This window comes from Neomonachus schauinslandi, chromosome 7 (genome assembly GCF_002201575.2).
Source record: "Neomonachus schauinslandi chromosome 7, ASM220157v2, whole genome shotgun sequence".
Taxonomy (NCBI): Eukaryota; Metazoa; Chordata; class Mammalia; order Carnivora; family Phocidae; genus Neomonachus; species Neomonachus schauinslandi.
This window is the reverse complement of record NC_058409.1, coordinates 120,136,745-120,162,089: the sequence shown is the minus strand read 5'-3', so window position 1 is coordinate 120,162,089 and position 25,345 is coordinate 120,136,745. Positions and strand designations below refer to the sequence as shown.

The following is a 25,345-nucleotide window of genomic DNA, read 5'->3' as shown; positions in this document are numbered from 1 at the left end:
CAACTATGGGGGCAATGTCAGACTTCAAGTTCATAGCCATACCCCATTCTTCACTTGACACAGATAGAAGCTACAGGGAAGGAGCCATAGAAAAGGTTTTTGCCAACACTTCCCTCCCTAAGAGACACACTGAAGAACGCTGAGGGCAGAGAAAGGAGATATGTTGGTGCCTATCTCCTCTTTAAGGAATATTATAACTAGAAATAATGACTCACAAAGTAAATAATTAAAATTGATTAACACAGTCACTTTGCATCTACTTCATTCTTAAAAGGCTTAGATAAAGCTGTTAGGCCAGTATGGTAACCATGTAGTACATAGGCTTTTCCTGTACGTGTGGCAGACATTGATGATCCACCATGACCTTCTTTCCACGTTCCAAGTGTGGTCAGAAATCTACTCAACATGGACCCAATTCAACTACCACCCTATGATTAGACTTGTCATAAGATGAGGTAAAACTGATTTTTCTACCCTTGCTTTAAGACACCAGACTTATACAATCTTAACATTACTTTCTTCCTCCTCCCTAAAAGAAAATAGAGAACAATATTTTCCTTCCAATACTGAAGAATCCTTTGGAAGATAATTGTCATACATATAATTGGACCAGCTTATTGATTAAGAAATAGATTATGTAAATTATGTCTCTTGTACTTTTTTCACCTTTTAAATAGTATGTCACTAGAAGCAGCATCACCAACTGATATTAAATTACAGTACAATTTTGTGCATTTCTCAATAATGCATGACCAAGTCATCTTGTTTGAGGTAGAAGTCAATTTGCTGTCTGATAGGGTTTTAGATGCCAAAGGGCAGGGAGAGAGTTCTCTCAAAGAAGCAGGACTTTATTTTAAAAGCTTTAACCATTGAAAGAGATCAGCAATAGGAATAATGATTGGCTAAAACAACATCAGAAGTTAGAACTCTATTTCCAGGTATACCTTTCTCTTTCATGGATGCTTTATCCAAAACATATATTAGTTCATAGAATCCTCCTAGAGACCCAGAGCTACTGTAGTGGGTTCCATAGGTTTCCAAAAATGCAAAATATTCCCCCTTTGCATAGGTAGTCGGCAGAGCTTTTATATCATCCAAGAAAGTTGTTGTCAGCATGACATCCCGACTTCTCATCACAAATCTCCCCAGATGAATTATTCCTTTCACATGCAGAAACACTTTTTCCTTGATTGTAGAACAGAAGAAAAAAAATATGAGTTTCATAACCACTATTTTAAATTTAAAAATCAAAAAATTTAAAAATTACAAAAAAATCACAAAATTTAGAACTTCCCCAGGCAACAAATGTTTTAGCAGTGACCCTAGATGACCACTTTAACCCAGTAGGATGGCAAACTCAAAATGTGGTTAGTCCCAACTGTTGATGAAGATGGGCAGCAATCGGAACTCTCAGCACTGCTGGTGGGAATGTACAATGGCCTAATCACTGTGGAGAACTGCTTGACAATTTCTTGTAAAAGTAAACCCACATCTACCCTGTGGTCAACAATTCCACCTCTACATAGTTACCTACGATCAGTGACAAAATAGTCCACAAAAAGATCCATACGAGACTTTTAGAGCAACGTTAGTCAGAAGAGCTTAAAACTAGAAACCACTCAAATGTCCAGAAATAGAAGAACTGATCAACAAATTGTGGTATGTTCACAAAAAGTACTACTAGTTAGCAATAAAAAGGAACAAACTACCGATACACACAACAACATAAATACATCTCAAAAATATTATGCTGAGTGAAAAGAGTCAGACACAAAAGAGTATGTACTGTATGATTTCATTTACATGAAGTTCTAGACCAGGTGAAATTAAGCTATGGTCAGAGAAATCTGAAAAGTGGTTGCCTCTCAGGCAGTAGGGGATTGACTGAAAAGGGCATGAGGGAATTTTCTTGAGGTGATGGAAATGTTCTATGTCTTGTTTGACAAGGTGGTCACACAGGTGGATACAAAAGTCAAAACTCATGGAACTACAGGCTTAAAATATTTGCTATTTGCATTATCACTTGTAAGTTATACCCCACCGAGTTGATTGTAAAATGTTGACAATGGAAAGAAATGTAGACATTCTATATGCAGCCCAATCTTCTCATTTTGCAAATGAGGACACTCTGATCCAAAGGTATCAAGTTATTTGCTCCAAATCACAAAAACAGTCTTTGGCAGTGATTAGAACTACAATCCTAGGTCTCAAGTCTCCCTGCTCCTTCCTCTATGTCCTTTCAAATTTTTATAACAAAGATAGGATAAACAACATTTTAAGAAATGCAAGCTAAATGAGTGAATAGTTAAGCATTCCTAGGGATGATGGCTCAAATTTCCAGGAGAAAACTGAGGCAGTGACAAAGAACTATGTGTTTCAATGCCACAGACTATCCCAGTCAAAACTAAACTACAATGGACACCTATGATTTGTAGACGGTTTGTTTAAGTTTCTCTTGCTATAGTAGTGGTTAACACATGTTGATTGTATAGAAGTTGAAAACATTTTATTATTTTTTAAAAGTATATGTTGGTGTATATGAACATCACATCAAACTTTCTGTGTTTCAGAAGCACAACTGTTCACATTGTATGGCTTCAGGTGATGGTCAGTGATTCAGTCTTCAACAATGAATTCGCCTTCTGATGACTTGCATAATAATTCTCAGTGGAGTCTCAAGGATGCACAAAACATATTTGGACTCCTCATTGTTGCTAAAATTAAGAGGTATAACTTGTCAGAGAGACGTTAACATTCTTTGGCTCAACTTATTTCAGAGGTAGATCTTAGATCATTTCCATCCAAATACAAAGTTGTTCCTTCCATCTTAGATAATAAAAACAAAATCTCTCGGCCTCACTTGTCTAATCATTTGCTACCAATTTCTTTGCCTTCATTAGAAGCAAAATTCCTTTAAAAAATTTTCTATACTGGCTGTTTTCAATTCCTGTCTTTCTATTTTCTCTTAAATCTAATTCAGTCATGCAGCTCTCCTCACTACTTCAGCAAAACTTCTCTTGTCAAGGTCACCAATGACCTTCACAATGCTAAAGCCAGCAGCTGTTACTTCTTAGTCCTTCTTCTTTGAAATATTCGCACATTTGACACAGTTCATTACTCCTTTCTCCTTGATACGGGTTCTTTTCTTCTAGGGCAGTTCTCAAACTGTAAAGTGTGGACAAATCACCCATAGAGTCTTGTTAAAATGTAATTCTAATTCAATAGGTCTGGGTTAGAGGCTGAGGTGTTAGCTTCCCGGTGATGCTAATGTTGCTGATCCATGGACCACACTTTGAGTAGTGAGGTTCTAGGGCATTAGATTTGCCACGTCTTGCTGTCCTCTGCTGGTTCTTCCTCTTTCGCCAGACCTCTTTCTATTGAAGTTCCTTGAGTTTAGTCTTGGATCTTCTCTTTTCTATTTACATTAATTCTTGGTGGTCACACGAAACCCTATGACTGTAAGCACCATCTATATACGAACAACTCCCAAACTTATAGCTCAATCCCAGATCTTTTTGTCAAACTCCAGACTTATAACACCAACTTCCTACTTAACATCTCCAAATGAATGTCTAACAGACATCTCAAACTTAATCTGACTAAAATTGAACTATTGTTTTTATTCTCTCAACCTGCTCTACCGAAAGTTTTCTCTATCTCAGTTAGTAGCAACTCCATCCTTCCAGTTGTTTAGACCTTAGACTCATGCTTGACTCTATACCTGCTCCATCCATCTGCACACACCTGGATTCCTGCAATAGTTTTCAACAAACCTTTTTACTTTTGCTCTTCACTCTCATAATTTCTTCTCATTTAAAATATACTAGCATATGCCAATCTTCTATTCAAAAAGTTCTACTGACTTCTCATGTCACTCAGAGAAAAAGCTAAACTCAGAACAGGCTGTGAGGCCCTTCATGATCTGGTTCAGGATAAACTTTCTAACCCGTTCTCCTGGTTCACTTGGCCCAATGGGCAGATATGTTCCCACCTTAGAGACTTGTCTCTAACAGTTCCTTCTGCCAGGTACATCATCCCAACTATGACTATTTGGCTGTTTCTTCTCCTTCAAATCTTCATTCAGATTTCATTTCCTTTATGAAGTCTACCCTGGACTTTCTTTTTAATATTGCCACTTGCCCAGCACTCCTGATTTCTCTTGTGTTATTCTACTTTTTGCTTTATTCCATAGCACTTATCACTTTCTAAATATTATATATCTCACTCTTTTGCTATTACGTTTATTTTTTCTATCTCTCCCTGCTGAACTTTCAGCTCCATGAGGCAGCAATCTTTTTTAGTTTGGTTCACAAATGTATTCTAAGCCCCTGGAACAGTGCCTGGCCACATAAGAAATCCACATTAAATATTTGTTGTATGATTTAAAGGATTTTCCAACTGCATCGTATGGATGGGTATGCATATTAATATAGAGACAAGGTACAGAGCCATACAAAACAATTGTATGATTAGGCATGACATAAGTACTAAGTGTGAATTATTATTATTTTTAAAGGAGGAGAGGGTATCTAAACAGGTGACTGTGTTATCAGAAAAGGCAGAATGAACATTTTACCAGCATCATACTGATTACAGAAAGTGTTTCCTATATTTCAAAGGTGATGAAACAAAATTCTAAATGTGGATTAAATATTAAAAAACAAACACATTTTTAGATGAGTTACTTAGAAAATTAAAGGTTTTAGAAATGAACGTAAAAACAAACAAACAAACAAACAAACACATTTTCAAAGCCTTAAATTGAAGGTGTGATTACAAAGTAAGCAGACCAATGTCATATGCAATGTGTACAATTTCATGGCACCTACTTTAGAGACACTTTCCAGTAAGTAAATAGTCATCAGTGTAAGACATTGCAATGAATTACCAAATTCCTCAGTCTGATTCTTCGTTGTCATTCTGAAGATGGTATAAATTCAACAGTCTATTACCACAATCTCAGTCTAAAAGTATGTTCCGAATTCTTAATATGATTGTTCTCTGTTTATCACCACCAAATATCTCGCCCCCTTATATACTGCAGATCCCATGGTCCCTTCTTCAGTTAGCATTCTTCTTCCTCACCTCCTAGCTCCATATTTGGGGATTTGTTGAGTATTATTTTTTCTCTGTCTCTCCAGTGAACTCTATCTGCTCCAAACACTTAAACTTAAAAGAGTTTTAAACTCTTTTAAGTTTAAGTGTTTGGTTAGTTTGAAAAATATCCCATTATATCTTCTATATGAAGTGTTTGGTCTTACCTTTTTAGAAGAATGTGACAAGAACAGTTGGTAAGTTTCATTTTTGGAATATGTAAATCGAAATTTATCCTCAGCATTTTTAAGATTGAAGTATTTTTTGCCAGGAGTTTCTTTAAGTGTGCTTTTAGACTTTTCAATTGCTTCAGTAGGTGTGAATTTTAAAGTTATATCTGCATTAAAATTTGATGTCTTCTCTTGGACAATTCTTTTGAATGCCTCCATCTGTTCTTCATAATGTTCAGTTCTGAAATTTTTATCGGCTTTTGTCTAAAAGAGAACGATGAAACGCTGTGAAAAACAACATGCAAAAAAAACACCCCAAATAAACACAGATGAAAGAAAAATCAAGCAATTTATTTGAAAGGTATTTGAGCAAAGGAGTTAAGAGTGAAGCACTGAAGTGACATCGCTGGGCTCTGATACAGACTCCATGACTTTGAGGACAGGACACAGTAATCTCTCTCTGTGTCTGATTCCTAGTCTATGAAAAAGAGATGCTCACCATACATAGCCCAAAGGCTGTTAAGAGATAATGCAATGAGATAATGCATATGAAGGGCTTAGAACATAGCAAACTTTCAAGTGTTAATATGTTAATAATTAAAGAGCAATTTGCATAACAGATGCACAATATACTTCCATTTGTGTAAAAAAAGAAAGGAAGAAAGAAATGATAAAGCCAACACTGACTGAAGGCTTCTGGGCCAGCACTGCTTTGAATATTTTATGCATGTTAATTAATTTAAGCAGAAAGGTTAAGACAAGGTCTGCACTCTGAACCTTTACACTCTCCTGCCCGTTAATACATACATACATAAATAAATAAATAATAAAAAACTAAAAAAAAAAGACTAGGAAAGCAAGCAAGTGAAGAAAGGTTTTTATGTGCACAGAAAATTACCAGAAAAATTGACAAAGCAAAGTGTTTGCCCTTGAGAAGGGGAACTGTGAAATGGAAATCTGGAGTGGGAGCTGGCTTATATTTCCTTGAATAATCTCCTGCAATGTTCAGACTTTTTGACTGTTTTTTTTTTTTTACCACTTTCATGTTTGCATGGGGAAAAAAAAAAACCCTGAACTAAACAACCTAGTTAAAAATTAAAAATACTAAACTTTCAATTAAAGAATTCTTAACCACAGAACCAAAAGACAACCAACAGAATGGGAGAAGATATTTGCAAATGACATATCAGATAAAGGGCTAGTATCCAAAATCTATAAAGAACTTCTTAAACTCAACACCCAAAGAACAAATGATCCAATCAAGAAATGGGCAGAAGACACGAACAGACGTTTTTCCAAAGAAGACATCCAAATGGCCAACAGACACATGAAAAAGTGCTCAACATCGCTCGGCATCAGGGAAATCCAAATCAAAACCTCAATGAGATACCACCTCACACCAGTCAGAATGGCTAAAATTAACAAGTCAGAAAATGACAGATGTTGGCAGGGATGCGGACAAAGGGGAACCCTCCTACACTGTTAGAGGGAATGCAAGCTGGTGCAGCCACTCTGGAAAACAGTATGGAGGTTCCTCAAAGAGTTGAAAATAGAGCTAGCCTACGACCCAGCAATTGCACTACTGGGTATTTACCCCAAAGATACAAATGGAGGGATCCGAAGGGGTACGTGCACCCCGATGTTTATAGCAGCAATGTCCACAATAGCCAAACTGTGGAAAGAGCCAAGATATCCATCGACAGATGAATGGATAAAGAAGATGTGGTTTATATATACAATGGAATATTATGCAGCCATCAAAAGGAACGAAATCTTGCCATTTGCAATGACATGGATGGAACTGGAGGGTATTATGCTGAGCGAAAGAAGTCAATCAGAGAAAGACATGTATCATATGACCTCACTGATATGAGGAATTCTTAATCTCAGGAAACAAACTGAGGGTTGCTGGAGTGGTGGGGGGTGGGAGGGATGGGGTGGCTGGGTGATAGACATTGGGGAGGGTATGTGCTATGGTGAGCGCTGTGAATTGTGTAAGACTGTTGAATCACAAACCTGTACCTCTGAAACAAATAATACATTATATGTTAAAAAAAAAATAAGAAGAAGATAGCAGGAGGGGAAGAATGAAGGGGGGGAAATTGGAGGGGGAGATGAACCATGAAAGACTATGGACTCTGAAAAACAAACTGAGGGTTCTAAAGGGGAGGGGGGTGAGGGGATGGGTTAGCCTGGTGATGAGTATTAAAGAGGGCACGTTCTGCATGGAGCACTGGGTGTTATGCACAAACAATGAATCATGGAACACTACATCAAAAACTAATGATGTATGGTGAACATAATAATAAAATTAAAAAAGAAAAAAAGAATTCTTAGCCAACTTGACAATTGTCAGGTATCAGTGGGAGGTTTGTTAATCTCAGTGGTGAAACTCTTCCCAGAGGTCCTCTGCAATAGGTTGTAACTCTTGTCTGAGAAGGAGCCACCCATCTCTTCAGTCAGCACAGACTGGAGCCGTAGCATACAGTGGGGAACTGTTCTGCACAGGGAATGCTATGGTCTGAATGTTTATGTCCCTCCACAAAATCCATATGTTAAAATCCTAATGCCCATTTCGATGGTAGGAGGGGGGCCTTTGGGAAGAGTCTTCATGAATGAGATTAGTGCTGTCATAAAAGTGACCCCACAGAACTCTCTAGCCCCTTCCACCATATAAGGATGGAAGAAGTCTGTAGCCCATAAGAGGGCCCTAACTCAACCAGACTAGCACTCTGATCTCGGACTTCCAGAACTTCTGATGTTCTCATCTCCAGAATTGTGAGAAATAATTGTCACTTTGCACTTATTAACACATTTAACCTTTTCAAAATCTTATGAAATATGTATTATTACCACTCCACTCTATGATAAGAAACTGAGATTCAGGAAGATAAGTTACCTAATGTCCCATGGATGATAAGTGGAGGAACTTAGGATTTAAACCCAGGGAGTCTTAATTCAGAACTGACCAATTGACCATATGCTACCCTGTTGCCAATTCATTAGTGAACTCTTTAGTTCTTAAATATGCTAGATTTAAAAAAAAAAAATGCTGATTCCCTTTCTTCCTTTCAGTCTCTACTATTATATAAACAGTTTAGTCTTTCATCATTTCCTTCTTGGACCATGAAATAGCCTCCTTCTGTCGTTACCTCTCTGGTCTTGTCCTTTTGAAATTTATATCCATAAAACACAAAGATTTAAAATGAAACTCTGACCATGTTGCTGTCCTCAGTGGCTGCCTTCTCATGCTCAGGATCATGTCCAAATTACTTAATATGGCATATGAGAACCTTCATTATTTGATTCCTGTCTGTGACTCCAAATTTGAACTCATATTAGTTTATCATATAGACCATAGTTCCTTTCAAAATAGACCAGTCTTTTGTTCCTTGGAAACATCAATATACAATAAACAAATCAGCAGGTGCATAATAAACCTGATCTATACACTGCCAGGGCTTCTAAATGGACTCAAGTTGCAGCAGAAAGTACAGTTGGAATGTTTATTAAGCCTCTGTTTTCTGTTTTGTTGTCAATCTTAATGGCAATTCCAATGAAATATTTACTTGATTATGGGCTCTTGCCTTCGTTAGAAGCATAAGCTTTTAAGGAAAAGACTGTTGGGGTGCCTGGATGGCACCACCGGTTGAGCAGCTGACTTCTGATTTCAGCTCAGGTCATGATCTCAGGGTCATGAGATTGAGCCCTGCGTGGAGCTCCACACTCAGCCGGGAGTCTGCTTGGGATTCTCTCTCTCCCTCTTCCCCCCCCCCCCCCTCGCCCCCCCCCCCAAAATAAATAATTAAATATTTTAAGAAGTAAAGAAAAGATTGTTAATATACTGCATGCACTTATTTATTAATTCAGTGATCATTTTTTTTTTTAGCAAAGAATACAAGGTTAGTTTCTCAGGATTCCACAGTAAATAAAATAACTAGAAACTTGACTTAGGGTATATATGATGCAACAAAATAAATGCTAGAACAGAAAGGGAAGCAGAGGCTATTGCATTAATTTACAGGTGGGGCATCTAACCAAAACAGAGAATTCAGAGGAGAAAGCTGAGGGAGGAGTGGTAATCAAAAGCCAGGTTAGGAATGACCTTTTTCTCCCTATCACAGAGATTGATTATTATCCTGCTGGCTACAGGGAAACATTCACTAAATTTAAGCAGCTAAGTGATAAGATCAGATTTATCATTTATCTTCATACTGATGTGTGTGGAACGAATTGAAACTGAGCAAAACTAGAGGTCCTAAGCTGATAAGAAGACACAGCAGCCTAGCTGAGAAATGACAGGTGCCTAAGGCCATGGCCATGGCAGTGAGAATGGAGAAGAGGAGACAAATTTAGGAGACATTGTGAAATAATGGAACTTGGAGATTGATTGGATACTGTAGACTTTGAGGGAGATGCGTCTGTAGAGGAAGTCTTTAGGATGATTCCCAGATTTTGAATTTGGTGATTAGGAAGATATTATTTCATTGTTTCATTGTATCCATTTAAGTGAAGAAATCAGGGCGCCTGGGTGGCTCAGTTGGTTAAGCGACTGCCTTCGGCTCAGGTCATGGTCCCGAAGTCCTGGGATCGAGTCCCACATCGGGCTCCCGGCTCAGCGGGGAGCCTGCTTCTCCCTCTGACCCTCTCCCCTCTCATGCTGTTTCTCTCTCAAATAAATAAATAAATAAAATCTTTAAAAAAAATAAGTGAAGAAATCAAAAGCAAGAATCAGGGAACTGAGTGTTAAGAGTGGATATCAGCTTTGGATATGTTAACTGTGTGATGACTGCACACAACTAGCTATATAGGTATCCAGTTCAGAGAGAGACATGGGCTGGTAATATAGTATTTGTAAGCCATCAGGTTAGAGGTGAAAATTGAAGCCACAGGAGGGAATGAAATCAACCCAAGGAGAATATGTAGACAGAGACTAGTGAAACAAGGTGAAGTAGGAACTCTGGTAAGACCTATATTTAGGGGCTGTCCTAAGTAAAGGGAGCTCAAAAGAATCTTCAAGATGGACTTCGGCAAAAGCAGTTTGCGCAAGAAGGTAATAGAGATTTGGTGTTGTGAGCTGTACTATGCTCCCCCCAAATTCATGTGTGGAAGTCCGAAGCCCATGTACCTCAGAATGTGATTGTGTTTGGAGATACAAATATTAGAGAGTTAATTAAATTAAAATGAGGTCATTAAAATGGGCTCTAACCCAATATTACTGGTGCCTTTATAAAAAGAGGAGGTTAGAACTCAAACAGAAGGAAGAGGCTGGGGAGATCCAGGAAAAATGTCATCTACAAGCCAAGGAGAGAGGCCTCAGAAGAAACCTGATCTCAGACTTGTAGCCTTTCAAATTGTGAGAAAATAAATTTCTGTTGTTTGAACCATCCAGTCTGTGATACTTTGTTATGGCAGCCCTAGTGAACTAATATAGTTAGGGAGTTAATGGGAAATGCAAAAATTGAGACAGCAAATGTAGATAAGAAGAGTATGTGGAGATGGGTGTTTCCTTCTTGTGTTTGTGTTTTTTTTAATGAGAGTCTTGAAGTATTTATTTATATATTAAGGGCAGGGTGGAAGATGAGAGAGGGGTTGACAGAAGGCTTAAGAAGATAATTAACAAGGCACTTGACGTGGAATCCAACATATGGAAAGACACACTTTCTCCTGAGACAGAATAGAAGGATGTTAAGGGTGGACTGAGTGAGAAGTAAGTTTGTACACAAGGACAACCTTGAAGAAAAAACTAGAAAATTCTTTTCTAGGCTTTGGTATTCTCTGTCAAGTTGAAGCTAATGCCATCTACCGAGCTTAAGGCCAACACGGTCAGATGAGGAGCTTGAGGGGGATGCTGGAAATTTTAAACCACCCCTGTGTGGACTGGGGAGGAGTGCAGCCTGGGGGGAGGTGTGTGGACCAGCTGAGCTGTGTGGAGGCCCCGGGTGAGGGTATAATGCCAAGAGTTCTTATATCATTATGAATTTCTCTAAGCAGTACAAGATTACAAGAGGGGCAGAAAACTAATAGGGTTCATCAAAAGTTGGAGTGTTTCTGGATTATAGAAGGAATAGAAGTCAAGGGCATTGATAATATTATCAAGAGTGGTCAAAATGGATCTGGATTGATTCTAGGAAGGAATTGAAAACCGGAGGAGCAAGCTGGAATGGGAGGAAAGCCAGTGCCAACGAACTGGATCTCGATGGGGTCCAAGAGTAGGTTTGTGGTCACAAGTGAGAGTGAGAGCTGAGAGATGGGCCAGTTGCAGTGAGGCAAAGGGTTAAATGTTGGATTCCCCAGTGTTTGGAATCCACATACAGCACAGTTCTGGTGAACACAGCTAAGGATGTGGTTCCAGATGTGAGTGGCTCTGGCAGAGCAGACACAAGAGGTTAAGAGGCCACAAAAAGTTACTGGCAGAGTCCACAGGATATAAAAGTCACCCAGGATTTGGGAAGGATTGGGGGGAAAGGACAACTAGAATCCAGGTGCATTTTACAATTCTTTGTTGATCTCTTAAATCTTACATATTCATGGTGACCCAGGTTTAAAGAAAATGGTAATAAAAACCTGAAACCTGATTTACCAATTGTTACTTTCCAGAACAAAAGTGGAGAGGACCAAAGAAAGACAAGGGAAAAGGAACTGATTTGTACATGACACCATCCCTGTTTTCTTCCCCATAATTGCAGGCTTCAGAGGTTCAGTATTACTTCTGATTTATTAAATAGCCAGTAGACCTTGACCTGTAATATGAATGCTAATTATGCATTGAATCGTAGCAAAGTCTTTTACTAATTATATTCTTTAAAAAAAGAATGATAGCAAATATTTATTGAGCGTTTGCTATGTGCTGATAACTTCCCAGGTGTTTTAGACTCATTTATCTTTACGAGATAGGCATCAGTATTTCTATTTTACAGATGAGGGAACTGAGGCAGAATGAGGAAGAATAATTTACCCGAGATCTCACTGCTGCTTAGGAGTGGAGCTGGGATTCCAACCTATGTACTATGTCCTGGGGAGTCAGAGAACCAGAGCCACTCTTGAGAGAAGAGGCACTGAGGGAGGGTGAATGTGTTAGTCAGATGTCATTAGTACGAAATATTCCTCATACGCTGATAGTTCGGTAGAATTCTTTCAAAACATAAAAGACAGTAAATTACTGTTGATGAGTAACTAAGACAGGATTTTAAAAATTAATTCATCCAATAAAAATTTGTTGAGCATCATATATACACATATATTGAGTAGAGTATTAGTATAACAGGCTGTAAGGACGTATAAAATGCATTCTTTGCCTTCAGTTCCTATAATAAAATACGCAAAAAAGGAGGCAAACTATTCCATTGGATATTAAAAGGTGTAGGAAGAAATTCTTTCTAAGAAGTCAAAATAGAGATTTCCACTGAATAAGTTCATGTTCTTTTACGTGTGGTAGAAACATATTTGGCTATTTCCCAAGACCATCACAGATAAGAGTGAGGGGAGCACCAGCAGCTGGAGCACTAAGGAAGTAATGTGGGGACTTCAGCAAGCCCCCAGCCAACTCCATCAGCACTCCTCCTCAGCTGACACCAACTCACCATCCAGGCCCACAATCCCTGTCTGCTTTTTATCAACTTGATGCCAAGACCCATTTGGAGGCATTATTCTGATTGGAACTGATAAAAATTTACTAGAGTCTTCATTTCTCCCACTTTATGTGAAGATCAGTTAGTTTTGCTACAGAAATATTAATGTGCTTGGTTATGAGATGCTGCTCCCAACTCCCCTGGGGGTGTAAGTAATATATGGGGTAAGCAACACATCATCTTTGTAAAATCCAAAATACTGACTATAGAAACCCATCTATTTCCAGGGTTATAAATAGAGAAAACAGTGTATTTACTCTCCAAATGTAGCTTCAAGATCAGTCATGGGCAAGGTTCTGGCCCTGACCATCTTGTGTCACTCACAGCCATTCCTACCCCTAGAGAGAAGCTAAGAGGCTGGTCACAGTGACGAAGACAGGAAAACTGTAAGACACAGACCTGAGAACTAAAAACCAAATAAAGTAAGATGTCAACAACCCTTCTTCCATCAGCAATGACAAAGGTCACCTTATCTTTGGAGTATTCTTTTTTAAGAAAGTGGAACATTTTGGGGCGCCTGGGTGGCTCAGACGGTTAAGCGTCTGCCTTCGGCTCGGGTCATGATCCCAGGGTCCTGGGATCGAGCCCCACGTCGGGCTCCCTGCTCAGCCGGTAGCCTGCTTCTCCCTCTCCCTCTGCCTGCCACTCCCCCTGCTTGTGCTCTCTCTCTCTCTAATAAAAAATTAAAAAAAAAAAGCGGAACATTTGTAATAACCTTTAGAAAGATGATCATCTTCCCTTCAAAAAATGTGCTTAAAGAAGGTAAAAACCTGGCATGAGGGGGAAAAATCAATAATCCAACACGCTCCCTGAAATTTGTGGGAAAATGATTCTATGCTGGCCTTACAGGTACAAAAAAAAAAAAAAAAAAAAAGGATAATGTGGTCACATGTAAAAGAAATGCCAGTCAAATAGTCCAGACTTTAAAATATTTAGTATTCATGGGAGAGCAGGATCGCTTCAGGCTGCAATGAGTAGGGACTGTTTTACAACATTATTAAAAAGAAAAGAAATATTAACTACATTTATTTAAAAGTATATGTGTTTTGGAAACCGTCGCGAGTGACCACAGTGATAAAGGACTTTGTGAAAACTGAATAAAGTAAACTTTATGGGTCACCAATGGGACCATTGAAAAAAAAAACAGATTATTGTAGCTCCTGATTCAGAATAAGTGAATTATTATTCTTTATTTTTATCTTGCTTAGACCAAAAAAGTCTCTCTAATGGTGACAAATATTGATCCTTTAAACAGAGGGTTCCAGTTTGTGGATGGTTCTAGAGAATTTTGGTGACTTTCAGGAAGGTGGTTAAGTTTGGAGAGGCATTGGGTAGAGCAAAAATCATTTTAAGAAATGGTTTAACAAGAGCTAGAGGGGTTTGAGGTGAATGAAAACAGCCACTCACATTAGTCAAGCAGGACTTACCTAGGGGAATGCTGAGGAAAAAACCAATGTCAAGAAGAGTTTTGATTTGTAGGCTAGCAAAAAGTGAGCTTAAATAGCATGAGCAGTGTACCCAGGACTTAAATCAGCATTAATTTAATTTTTATTTTATCAGGCTTTTAGATGATTCTTTTAATGGAGTCTAAGTATTTGCCAAAACTATTACTAGGCGCCCATTCCTGAGGGTTGACTGTAGACCACTGTATGTTTTCTAAAGAGATCGAAGCTACACCTCCTCTTCTTTCAGTCAATTTTATATGCCCATCAGATTCTTATTCTACTGAACTTTTCACATTATTTAGTGTTACATTTATTGAAGTGGCTTTTCAGCTTAAAGCTGAGCAATATGTTTGCTTCTGAGGAGACTTACTTCATAGGCCAGAGAAGCCACGTTCCAGGGTCTGCGGTAGTAGACCAAGGTGTTTCCATCCCGAACGCGGTCACAGTGTCCATTGTAGTACTCATTGTCAAAAGGTGTGCTTAGGGGATCCATCCCTAAGACGTTCATGCTGAAAATGAACAGAGTAGCATCAGATATGGAAATCCCAGGAGCTAATGCAAGGCAGTCCTCTGTAGCTTGGGAAAGAGAAGGCTTTGGCTCATGTCCCCATCACCCCATATATGCGTGATATAATCAGGAACAGAAGCAAGAGTCTGCTCACTTCTGCTTTATGTCTCTGGCAGCAAGCATACGTTAGGAAGGCCTTATAAACTTCCAGGCAACTAGGGCATTGTTGGGAGCACAATGAAAGAAATGCAATAACTAGGGAGCAAGGGACCATCTGGCTCCTAGAGTCTTAACTCCACTGCTGTAACTCTTAGCTAACCTCCCTTAGTGAGCTAAGAGCCAACTCTGTAGTACCCTATTTAAATTATTTGAGAACAGAGCATCTCGGGGGGGGGGGGCAGTATAACATATGCATGTAATTTTTAATCTATGAATCAACATTGGGGCTCTTTCTCTCCCCATTCTCTTTAAACTGAAGCCTTTTCCTCCAGCTGTCTCATTGCTTGTCAAGAACCTCATTCCCTCCAGGCTTATATTATTTCTATTATACTTTCCAAGGGGAAATACAAAAACTTCAGCATCCTGACAAGGCATTCTCAAAAGTTCTACTTTTTCCTCTCAGCAAAATATTTTTATTTGGCAAGCTTTAATTCAGAAACAGAAATCTTATCTAGCTTTTAAAAAGTTAAGTTTGATTTGTAGACCTAAAAGCAATGTATGAACAAGGAGCAGTTCATTCTCTGTGAAGTACACTTCTGTTAATCAGAACGGTCATTGCTGTCTAGTCTGGAATATATGGCTCCAGACCAGGGGGGCCAAAATAGAGGTTTGATCTGCACATCTATAACTGAGTTTGACACAAAAGCAGAAATTCTTCCATGGATCTAGACCACATCCCAAACTCCAATGAACTGGATTATGAATCTAGATGTTGGTTTCAAGAGTAATATGTCAAAGGGTGTAGATGGTTTACTCTAAAACCCATTGCTAATGAAAGAAAAATAATTGAAAGATTATCTTACTGCCAGTGGTTTAGTTAAAAACAACATCTTCACATAAACTGCACATTCTTTTTTTTTTTTAAGATATTATTTATTTATTTGAGAGAGAGAGAGCTCAAGTGGGGGAAATAGGCAGAGGGACAAGCAGACTCCCTACGGAGCGGGGAGCCTGATGCAGGGCTTGATCCCAGGACCCTGAGATCATGACCTGAGCCAAAATCAGATGCTTAACTGACTGAGCCACCCAGGTGCCTCCAAATGGCACATTCTTAATAAATGTTGAATCTACAAAGAAAACGACATTATAGCTCAACTTTAAAGGAAGGTAAGTTAAGGAACCAATTCAGGAATATCTTTCTCAGAGCTAAGTGTATAGTTAACCACTTCTGACTTTTTGCTCTATGAGAACCTTTCATGAAAAATGCTATGGCCCTAAAGTTTAATATATGGCCAAAAATTAGGCTTAGTTGAATAAGAAAGAAAAAAGAGACATTATTATCTGGTTTACTTTCTCAAACATCTAATGCCTCATGGTAGGTTAACATTTCAGCTTCACTTCTTCACCCATCCCTGCATCTACAGCAAATGAATAATACCTCCCCGCCCCCCCCCTTTGGTATGACTAAGGTTTTGATACAAAGACATGGAACACTGGAAACAAATTATCTGTGTATGTTTCTTTTTTTTTTTTTTAAAGATTTTATTTATTTATTCATGAGAGACAGAGAGAGAGAGAGAGAGAGAGGCAGAGGGAGAAGCAGGCTCCCAAGGAGCAGGGAGCCCGATGCGGGACTCGATCCCAGGACCCTGGGATCATGACCTGAGCCGAAGGCAGACGCTTAACCATCTGAGCCACCCAGGCGCCCCTGTGTATGTTTCTTAAACAAGCCTGGCAATACATTTTCTTTGTTCTATAGTGAACTTGTCCTTCATAAATCTGTATTAACAGAGACTCTGTACCTCTTCACTTTCAGGGAACAATGACGTTAATCTTTGTTATAATGATGATTAACTCTTGGGTGACTATGATATCTACACAGAGTGTATTATTTGTAGTAAATAGTAGTATTAAGAGAGTTAATACGGAGTCTTTGATCTCATGAAAATTATATTCAAATTATGGAGTTGGACACATAACCACCAATTTCAAAAAAGAGTCCAAGGTCAAATACACGTGCGCCAAATAAGTAGCACAGGCAAGTGCTGCGCAGGTTCCCAAAAGGAAGAAACCCCATGGCAGGGTCATAAATAGAGATTAGAAGAAGTAGGATTTGATTTGGGCGCTGCAGAATGGGGATGGAAGGGCAGGAAGAATGGTGTGCACAAAAGCCTGGAGGAGGAAATGTGTATGGCATGGTTTCGGGTAGTAGTCTTCAGATTTTCTGCTTGTCTACTCTATGAAAACATGATGACAAATTTTGCCTGCCTGCACAGTGTTGGTGTGACATCTAAGATTTTTCATCTTAAGTTTAAGTAGTTGCAAAGGATATAATTTCTCAGCAGGCTATAAATATTTACATCTTAAAGTACAGTTATTTTGCCTCTTTTTAAAATAAATCCAGTGAAATATAAATGCCATAGTGATGGTGGGTATCAAATCGCTGCAATGTTTATCTTTCTTTAGCAACTAGAGATTTTATGATATTCCTTTTTATTCTAATTTCTTTTTAAAGACACTTTATTTTTTAGAGCAGTTTTAGGTTCATTGCAAAATGAGTGAAAGAGACAGAGATTTCCCATATGTCCCTACCCACTTTTGATTCTTGAATCCATACTTCTATTCTATTTCCACCACAGAAGTTTAACCTCTTGTAATGTTATTTTAGCTTGGAAGTTTTAATGGATCACTTTTTTATACTTTTTTGTACCAAAAAGGTATTAATTGAAATTTAAAAAATATTAAGTATCCTTTAACTATCGGGTCTAAATAATTAAAAACTCCTCTGGATTGAGTTATAATTATTAGCAGTATATATATTAAAATGTTTTAAATAGTTAACAAACTTTTTTTTTTTGGAAAGGTGTCTCAGTGAAATGAACGGGGCGTCTTTTTTAATTAAGTGATTAGTTCCTGCCTTCATAGATGGATACTACTTATTGCTAGAAAAAGACAAGATTCAGGATCGACTGTATTCTTACTTTCCATTTTTATAGACACAAATCCTGAGAAACTTTACTCATGTACATAAGTGGAAAAGAATAGAAGGAATTTTGTCATGGCAATGTCACTTGATTCTTTGATCTTCTGAGTTTTGTGCCAAAAAGAAAGATCACAGACTAGTCTTTCATTAAAAATTATTTGTATAGCCCATTATCTGATAATTGATTACAATATCTTTCAAAGAGAATTGGAGATGGGTTGACTTACAAGGCACTGGAGTCCAACTGAGCACCAATATTTGGAAATGTTTTTTGATTTTCCCACCACAGAGTAAAATTGAGGTGGGTGAGGGGGGTACTCTTCTTTTGGACGGTGAAAGTTCGGTGATTACAAAAGGGGACTGCAGAGGGGAGAATGGGCTTCACAACTTGGATGCCACGGGGTTGTTAAGCTTCTCAAGTTTATGAAAAATACGTATGTATGGAATAAAAGATTTACTGTTGGTTCAATAGATTAGTTAAGCCACTAATTGTTGAGGAAACTATTACCTTAAAACTTACCTGTCTCCCCCTTAGAAAGTCTTTTTGCACCCCACAGAATGCATACCCCACTTTGAAGGTTTTGTTTTACACAACAGCAAACTGACTAGTTGGCTGGATCCATCTGGAAAGTTACAATGAAACTGCTCCACAGTCTAAAGCACAACTAAGGAAGAAATGTTTCAAAACTTTTGACTTGGTTCCACTACTACAGAGACAGCCAGTCTAGTCTAGAATGAGCCAATTTTTTTTTTTTTTTCGGCCAAGAAACATGAAAACTTCTCATGGATGGAATGTCATCGCCTGGGAAATAAAAAAATCATGTGTATTTTGGCAGCACCTAGAGATGCCTGTTTTCATGCCAGCATCTAGAACCATAGGCAGTTCCCATTTACCAGGTGACCAGAAAAGAAAGCTCCCTCCACAGAAGGGGTGCTATGCTTAGATCACATAAAAAAGTAATTCATTACCATACATCATTTACAGCTGGTTTGGATTTATATTTTTTCAATGAGTGCAAGTTAGGGGATTTCCCTAAACACTTCTGGAGAATCTCAAATGCCTACAAGGCAAGAGGCGGAAATATTTGTGATACAAGGGAATTCTGCTGGCATTAAGAATTTAAGGGGGAGCCCTTCAAATGAAAAAAACAGGTACAAATTAGTGACTGTGGGTACTTGTACTTTCATGTATGAAAGAATCTGATTGTATATGACTGCTCATAAGACTTGTTGAGATTTTCCAGATTGGATTGTGTAGAAGCAGTTTATAAGTCTGTTGCTATGACGAGGGTGTTTACTCCTATTACCTCTATTCAATATATCCCAGAAACCCTTAGAAGAATAATGGTGATGCATGGTAAATAAATACATAATGTTCATGGGATTGAAGAATATCACCAATATAATAAAGCATGCCATTTTGAGAACTCTTCTTAAATCACTGATTTCTACTCTTCTATACTCTTAATTCAAAAATTCGGATAATTAATAGCAACTTAAGGAGTTTCATTGGTTAGTTTTGCTTTGAAGCTAGGGTGTTGATTTACAGGTTTTACAGTGATGGGGTAAATGATGTGGGTGGAGATGAGCATGTGGGGAGAGGCCAAGGTAAGGTGGCATGGTGAAAAAAATATAGTTTTATAAAAGTCAGAGAAACTTGGGTTTAGTTCCACTGGAAACTAAAGAGTTCTGCTAGAATCTAAAGAGATAAAATGGTCTTACTTGCTTCTCTCATTTTTCTTTTTTCTGTAAAGTGAATGTAATACCTCCCCTGACAACCTCAGGATTATTATGAAAACTCTATAGAGAAAAAAATGTAGAAAAGAAAGTTCAGAGTATTATGCAAATGAAAGCTGTTGGAGAATAATAGGCTTTAGGAAGACTAGTTATAGGTAATTGTTCATGGTAATGGGAATTTAATAAAAAATGCTGGTAGATTTATTCTATGAGGACCTACCTCATTTTTCACCTCTTCAGCCATCCTTCCCCATAACTGGGATCCCACCCTCTTGCTTGGTCCTGAAGACTCAGCCCTGTGTCATTCCCTGTCACCAGCCCTTACCGTGGCAAAGCATGATATATTTAGCCAGCTCTCTAGGATGCCTCATTATGAAACTTTCTAGCAAGTGTTATATAATAATTTTTTTTCTCTGAACAAAGAAAATGAATAGATTGTGAATGATTATTTTTCAGCTGAGAGGGCTAAAATTTCTGTATCCTTTCACAAGGTGCAAATTTGCATTGAGCGAAAATACATAATATATGCAATGCCCTGCTTCAAGCCCATCTGTTTAGATTAAGGAGAAAACTGTTTCTTGGATCCCAAATAAAGCAAAAACAAAGTCATAATGGACTTTCACCACAGACTCACAGTGTCTCCCTAAGGAAAGCAGCAGGAAGAGTCAGAACTCATTGGAGCATGCAGTGATCTGGTTCTAAGGTTTCTGACAACCTCCATACCATTTACTGACAATTATTAAAAGAACCTCCTGTGTTTGGAGACAAAGACTGTACACTGGATTCAAGACTCCTACCTTTAGGCTAAGGGCCAAAGACCCTTAGTTCGTGGGCAATACTTGAATGTTGCTAGGACAAGATTTTATAAAGTGAATAAAGGGTGTATGAAATGTTTTATCTGGTGCCTGACTCTTGGTACCCTGGACTTTTCTCCTTATTGAGATTCAAAGGTACAAGTTCCATCTGGCTTAGAGAGAGAAGACATCTCCATTTATAGCCAACCTTGATCTAGAGGCCTTATCTTAGGAACTGCCCCCTATCCTGGTGTAGGGTTTCTCAGCCTGAGCACCACTGACGCTGTGGGTCTGGCTGCTCTGTGCACTGCAGGATGTTTGGCACCATCCAGGGCCTCTACCCACTGGATATCAGCAGTGCTACCTCACCCCCTGAGTCCTCCATCCCATCCCCCACAGTTGTGACCCCCTAGAATAGTTTCCAGGCATTGCTAAATGTCCTCTGGGGAAAAAAATCACCCCTGGTTGGGAACCAGTACCTTAGTCCCTCTATTAGCCTTGCTTTTACCATCATCCCCATCTTCTTTCCTCTCCTTATCCCCATTCCCAGGACTTAAGTCCTGAACCTGAATTTATTTCTAGGGACCCAGTTTCAATCTTACCTGATGCCAACTGACAGTATTTTAGAAGCACATATTTTCATTAATTCATGAACTGATTGACTGATTCACCTATTTGTCTACTTCCCCCCCACCCAGGGTTTATGGAGCACCTATGATGAACCAGGCACTGAGATCATGAGGTTGATAAGACACATCGCATGACAGGCAGTGAAACAGAGCCACATGCCATCTCTGTCAATAGACCAGTGGACTTGGGAAAAGCTGTGTCTCTGTTGAGTACAATTTGCCAAGAAATTTACCCAAAGTACCTTTGCTGAAAACAGCTCAGAACAACAAATGGAAACTATGTCATGGATATCCCTGGAATCTTCTCTGACTATATGGAACAGAACAGAACAGCACCTCGGGCCTACGTCATTTTCCTAATTCCTAGAGCGCAGATCTCTGGGTGACGGTCTTTATTCTGTGACACTCTGAGTTCTAAACTGTCCAAGACCTCTCATCCGAGCTTAGCTGGCCAGAGCCCCTATGTTTTGTACAGAAAGTGGGTGAAACTTCACTTTGTAATGAGAACCAGAGTCTCAACACCATCACCATCTGCATCAGAACTGCTTCTCCTGCCCTTTCCTCTCGGGTTGACTCTACAATGCTCTACCTCCTGAGAACTGATAACCTGGCGTAGATCCAGGACAAGTTCCCAGGGAAGACCAGCCTTACCAACAATTCAAATATTTGAATGGCCAGACCTACCACTGGCAACTCAATGTCAAGTGGTAACATGTCACTTGAACATTGTTGTGGCCTTCCTGAGGTTCATAACCAAGGTGTGTCATCTCCTGATGGACTCGGAGAAAATCACCTATCCTCCAGATTCTACAGACCCCCTCCTGAGGCCAGGCGCTTCGTCCAAATGATCTCGAGATACTCATGTCACACTTACCTTCTTTTAAGCTCAAGCATGTTTCAAGCAGAAGGCAGACCTGGGAGCTGCTCCCCACCCCCACCCCCCGCCCTCTCAGACCCTCCACTACCCTAGCGCGGCAGGCAAGACCGAGGTGCCCCTTTCACCCATCTTCATCTAGAAACATTTATGCCAAATACGGACCCATAGCCTGCTGTCCGAGCCAGCTCAGATTCTTCCACGCTCCTCTCACGGCAAGGGGAACGGAGATCACCTTCACAATCAACCTCATCTGAAAAGTCTCCGCAGTCATTGTCACCGTTACACAGAAGCCCCCTTTTGATGCACCTGCCTGCAATCAAAATCAAGAAAGACACTGCGTGTCTAACGACAGATTTCCTTTCTCTTCCTGAAGTTAGCAAATGGACTTTAATGATAGAGGGGAGGGAACAGGCACACACTTGAATTCTCAGAAGCACCCTTTACAGTTATTTCTGAATTCTTTTTTTTTTTACGGTACATCTAAAGATGCCTTGTTTATTAACTAACTTGTGGAAACCAGGAATCATTGTCTCTGAGGCTGCACCTGCCCCACAGTGGGGTGTGCTGTTCAGCATTTACAGACAGCACTTTGACTGGCCCCTTTCGCACTTGGAAACACGAGCATGTAAAAGCAGGCTTCATTCTTTTCGCTCTGTGGTGAGCAAGGGGGACGCAGGGATTACCTGTACCGCATTTAAAGTAATTGCCACAGTCCTCCTCCATGTCTGCACAGGCCTCAGTGGGCTCACACTGTCGTCTGTCTCCCATAGCGTCTATGCACTTCTGCCCGTTGTATTGTCCAAAGATCTCAATGCTCCTTGAGCGGAACTGTGTAAAACCAGCTGGAAATATTAGAATTTCTATGACCAAAAGGGATAATGATCTAAAACTGCATCCACAACACTGTAGTCCTCCAGACCCAGTTGAGTCGATGGTTTTAAGATGGAAGCCCTAGCACTGGGTGTTATATGCAAACAATGAATCATGGAACACTACATAAAAAACTAATGATGTAATGTATGGTGATTAACGTAACATAATAATAATAAAAAAAAAAGATGGAAGCCCTAAAGGCAGTCACTAATGTTAAAGTAACACCTTGCATGCCAGGGTTGGCCGTCTCTCCTATAGCATCCGGGTCCTCGTGGCATGCATTTACCATTGTGTGCCACACTGAGATTTCCAGGCAAATCGAGCCTCGTTCACGTAGATATTTATCTTTCCTTCTTAGTTTGGAACTCAGCGGGAGGCTCCCTGCCTCCTAGTCCTTTTCCTGGAGATGCTGGGAACACAGTTTCCATTTGGGGTCATGGGTGGGGAAGGACAATGAACACTTACCATTTGTTTGAGGCAAGGGTCACATTCTGACCATTCGCTCCAGGAGCTCATTCTGCAGTCGATGGGAAATGGCTTCTCGTTCTCTTGTATTATCTGTGGGCCATAACTAAGATAACAGAACGCGTCAACTTCATGGCATGACGAGTATCTGTGTCCACAAAGTCTTCCCGAGCCAGTCTGATTTATTTACTACTTTTCTGCCTTCCAAATCAAAGGACTTATCCTTTTTTTTTTTAAGATTTTATTTATTTATTTGAGAGAGAGAGCGAGAGATTGAGCATAAGCAGGGGAGAGAGGGAGAAGCAGGCTCCCTCCTGAGCAGGGAGACCAATTCAGGGCTCGATCCCAGGACCCTGGGATCACGACCTGAGCAGACACTTAACCGACTGAACCACCCAGGTGCCTCGCAAATCAAAGGACTAATCCTTTTACTAGATCTCTCATTTGGCATTTGATCGTATGCTGCTCTGTGTTTTCATCTGGTCTTCTTGTTGAATTCTTGTACTGCTTTGTGACTTAACTTTCGACCTAACCAAAAGATAGTAATGGTGATGAGAAAAATGGGCAAGTCATCCTGCTGCCTGTTTTACATTGATTAGTCTTAGATTTCCCACTACTTTCTGAACTCAGTGAGGCTAGAGACCTTGTTTCACTTTGTGTCCCCCAGAGTCTGAAAAAGCCTCCAGTTGCCTGGTTCTCTTGCAAATGTAAGCCAGCCAGCCCAGCCGCTCCTGTAGCCAGCACCTGGGATATAACGGTGTGCAAAACAACAAAACAAAATAAAGCAAGAACTATGGTCCCCAAACTAAAAGAGCTTATATTCTAAATAACAACATCAGTGAGCTGGGACACTTCTAAACCCGTGCAGCTTGCATATCAAGTTCTTGGAACATAGTAGGTGCTCAGTAAATGTTTTCTGAACACAAATGAATAACTACGTGCAAGAAGGGGCAGGAAGTTCTTGATCATGTTTTCTTGGGCAGATCTAGGTCTATATTTCTCTAGGCTACAATCTCCTAGTGAACCACCCACATTCTACTTGTGCACGATTTGTCTGTCAATAAGGCAGACTTTAAGACTGGAGACATCCTACACCATCCAGAAAATCAGGGGGTCTGATAAGCATCCATCTTTTAAAAGGACAGGTTACACCTGTATTAAAAAGGCTGCCAAAACTCTTTGGTGAACCTGCTTTCCTGGAAGCCTGAGTATTAGCGTGAATCTGAAACCACAGGGCTGAGAAATTCTCTGCTAGAGCTTTTCCATAAAACTAAGATCTCCTCTGGAACTATTGGGCCTCATCAAGAGGCAATGGCAGATGCACCTTTATGATCTATAGCAGTGGGTCTCCATACACTGCATGTCATAATCCTCAGATATTAAAAATAGGAATTTGTATAGTTGTGATTGTCACTCCAAAACAATTAAATCAGGCTTTCTGAGGATGGGCTCCAGGCACCAAATGTTTTTAAAAAGTACCCCAAGTGATTCTCATGTTCATGCACTGTTGAGAAACACTGCATCAGAGCATATTCATGAAATCTGAAAGGGTACAATTCAAGTAGGTTGGGGGTGCTCATTATATCAATATAGCTCAAACTTGAAGCTACCACTAACTTGAAAATATCACTGAGCTGGTTTATCATTAATTTTGGGAATTACTCTAGGCTCTATTTATTAATGTCTCTATGGATCTTTTCAATATCTTTGTTTCTCCAGTATTAGTCCTGTTGCCTTCAACTAGATTATCTGCTCCTGTCTATCTTTTTTGTATTTATCACTTACTTAGATGGTCAGGTTAGCATTTTGTTTTAGCATCTCCCCCAAAGAGATTACTCCCTTGGTTCTAAAAAATTCACCCTATAGATCAGTGACATGATACTTTTATCCTTCCCACCTGCCACTGAGAACAGCTTCAGTGAATAACTAGTTCAGAGGGTGAAGTACGGAATGAAGGATCATGACGGAAGGTAAAATCCA

General features: G+C 39.5%; 1 protein-coding gene across 1 annotated transcript in view; it reads right to left on the bottom strand.

Annotated features, from left to right (window-relative positions):
• C9 (complement C9) overlaps nucleotides 1-25,345 on the bottom strand; it is a 51,771-nt gene that overhangs the window by 17,194 nt on the left and 9,232 nt on the right. Inside the window, exons 2-7 of the mRNA XM_021696375.1 lie at nucleotides 23,366-23,471; nucleotides 22,711-22,855; nucleotides 22,190-22,337; nucleotides 14,711-14,849; nucleotides 5,262-5,528; nucleotides 945-1,185 (exon numbers count right to left, since the gene is read on the bottom strand). Of these exons, the coding sequence (XP_021552050.1) occupies nucleotides 945-1,185; nucleotides 5,262-5,528; nucleotides 14,711-14,849; nucleotides 22,190-22,337; nucleotides 22,711-22,855; nucleotides 23,366-23,471 (1,046 nt within the window). The remainder of the gene's footprint in view (nucleotides 1-944; nucleotides 1,186-5,261; nucleotides 5,529-14,710; nucleotides 14,850-22,189; nucleotides 22,338-22,710; nucleotides 22,856-23,365; nucleotides 23,472-25,345) is intronic.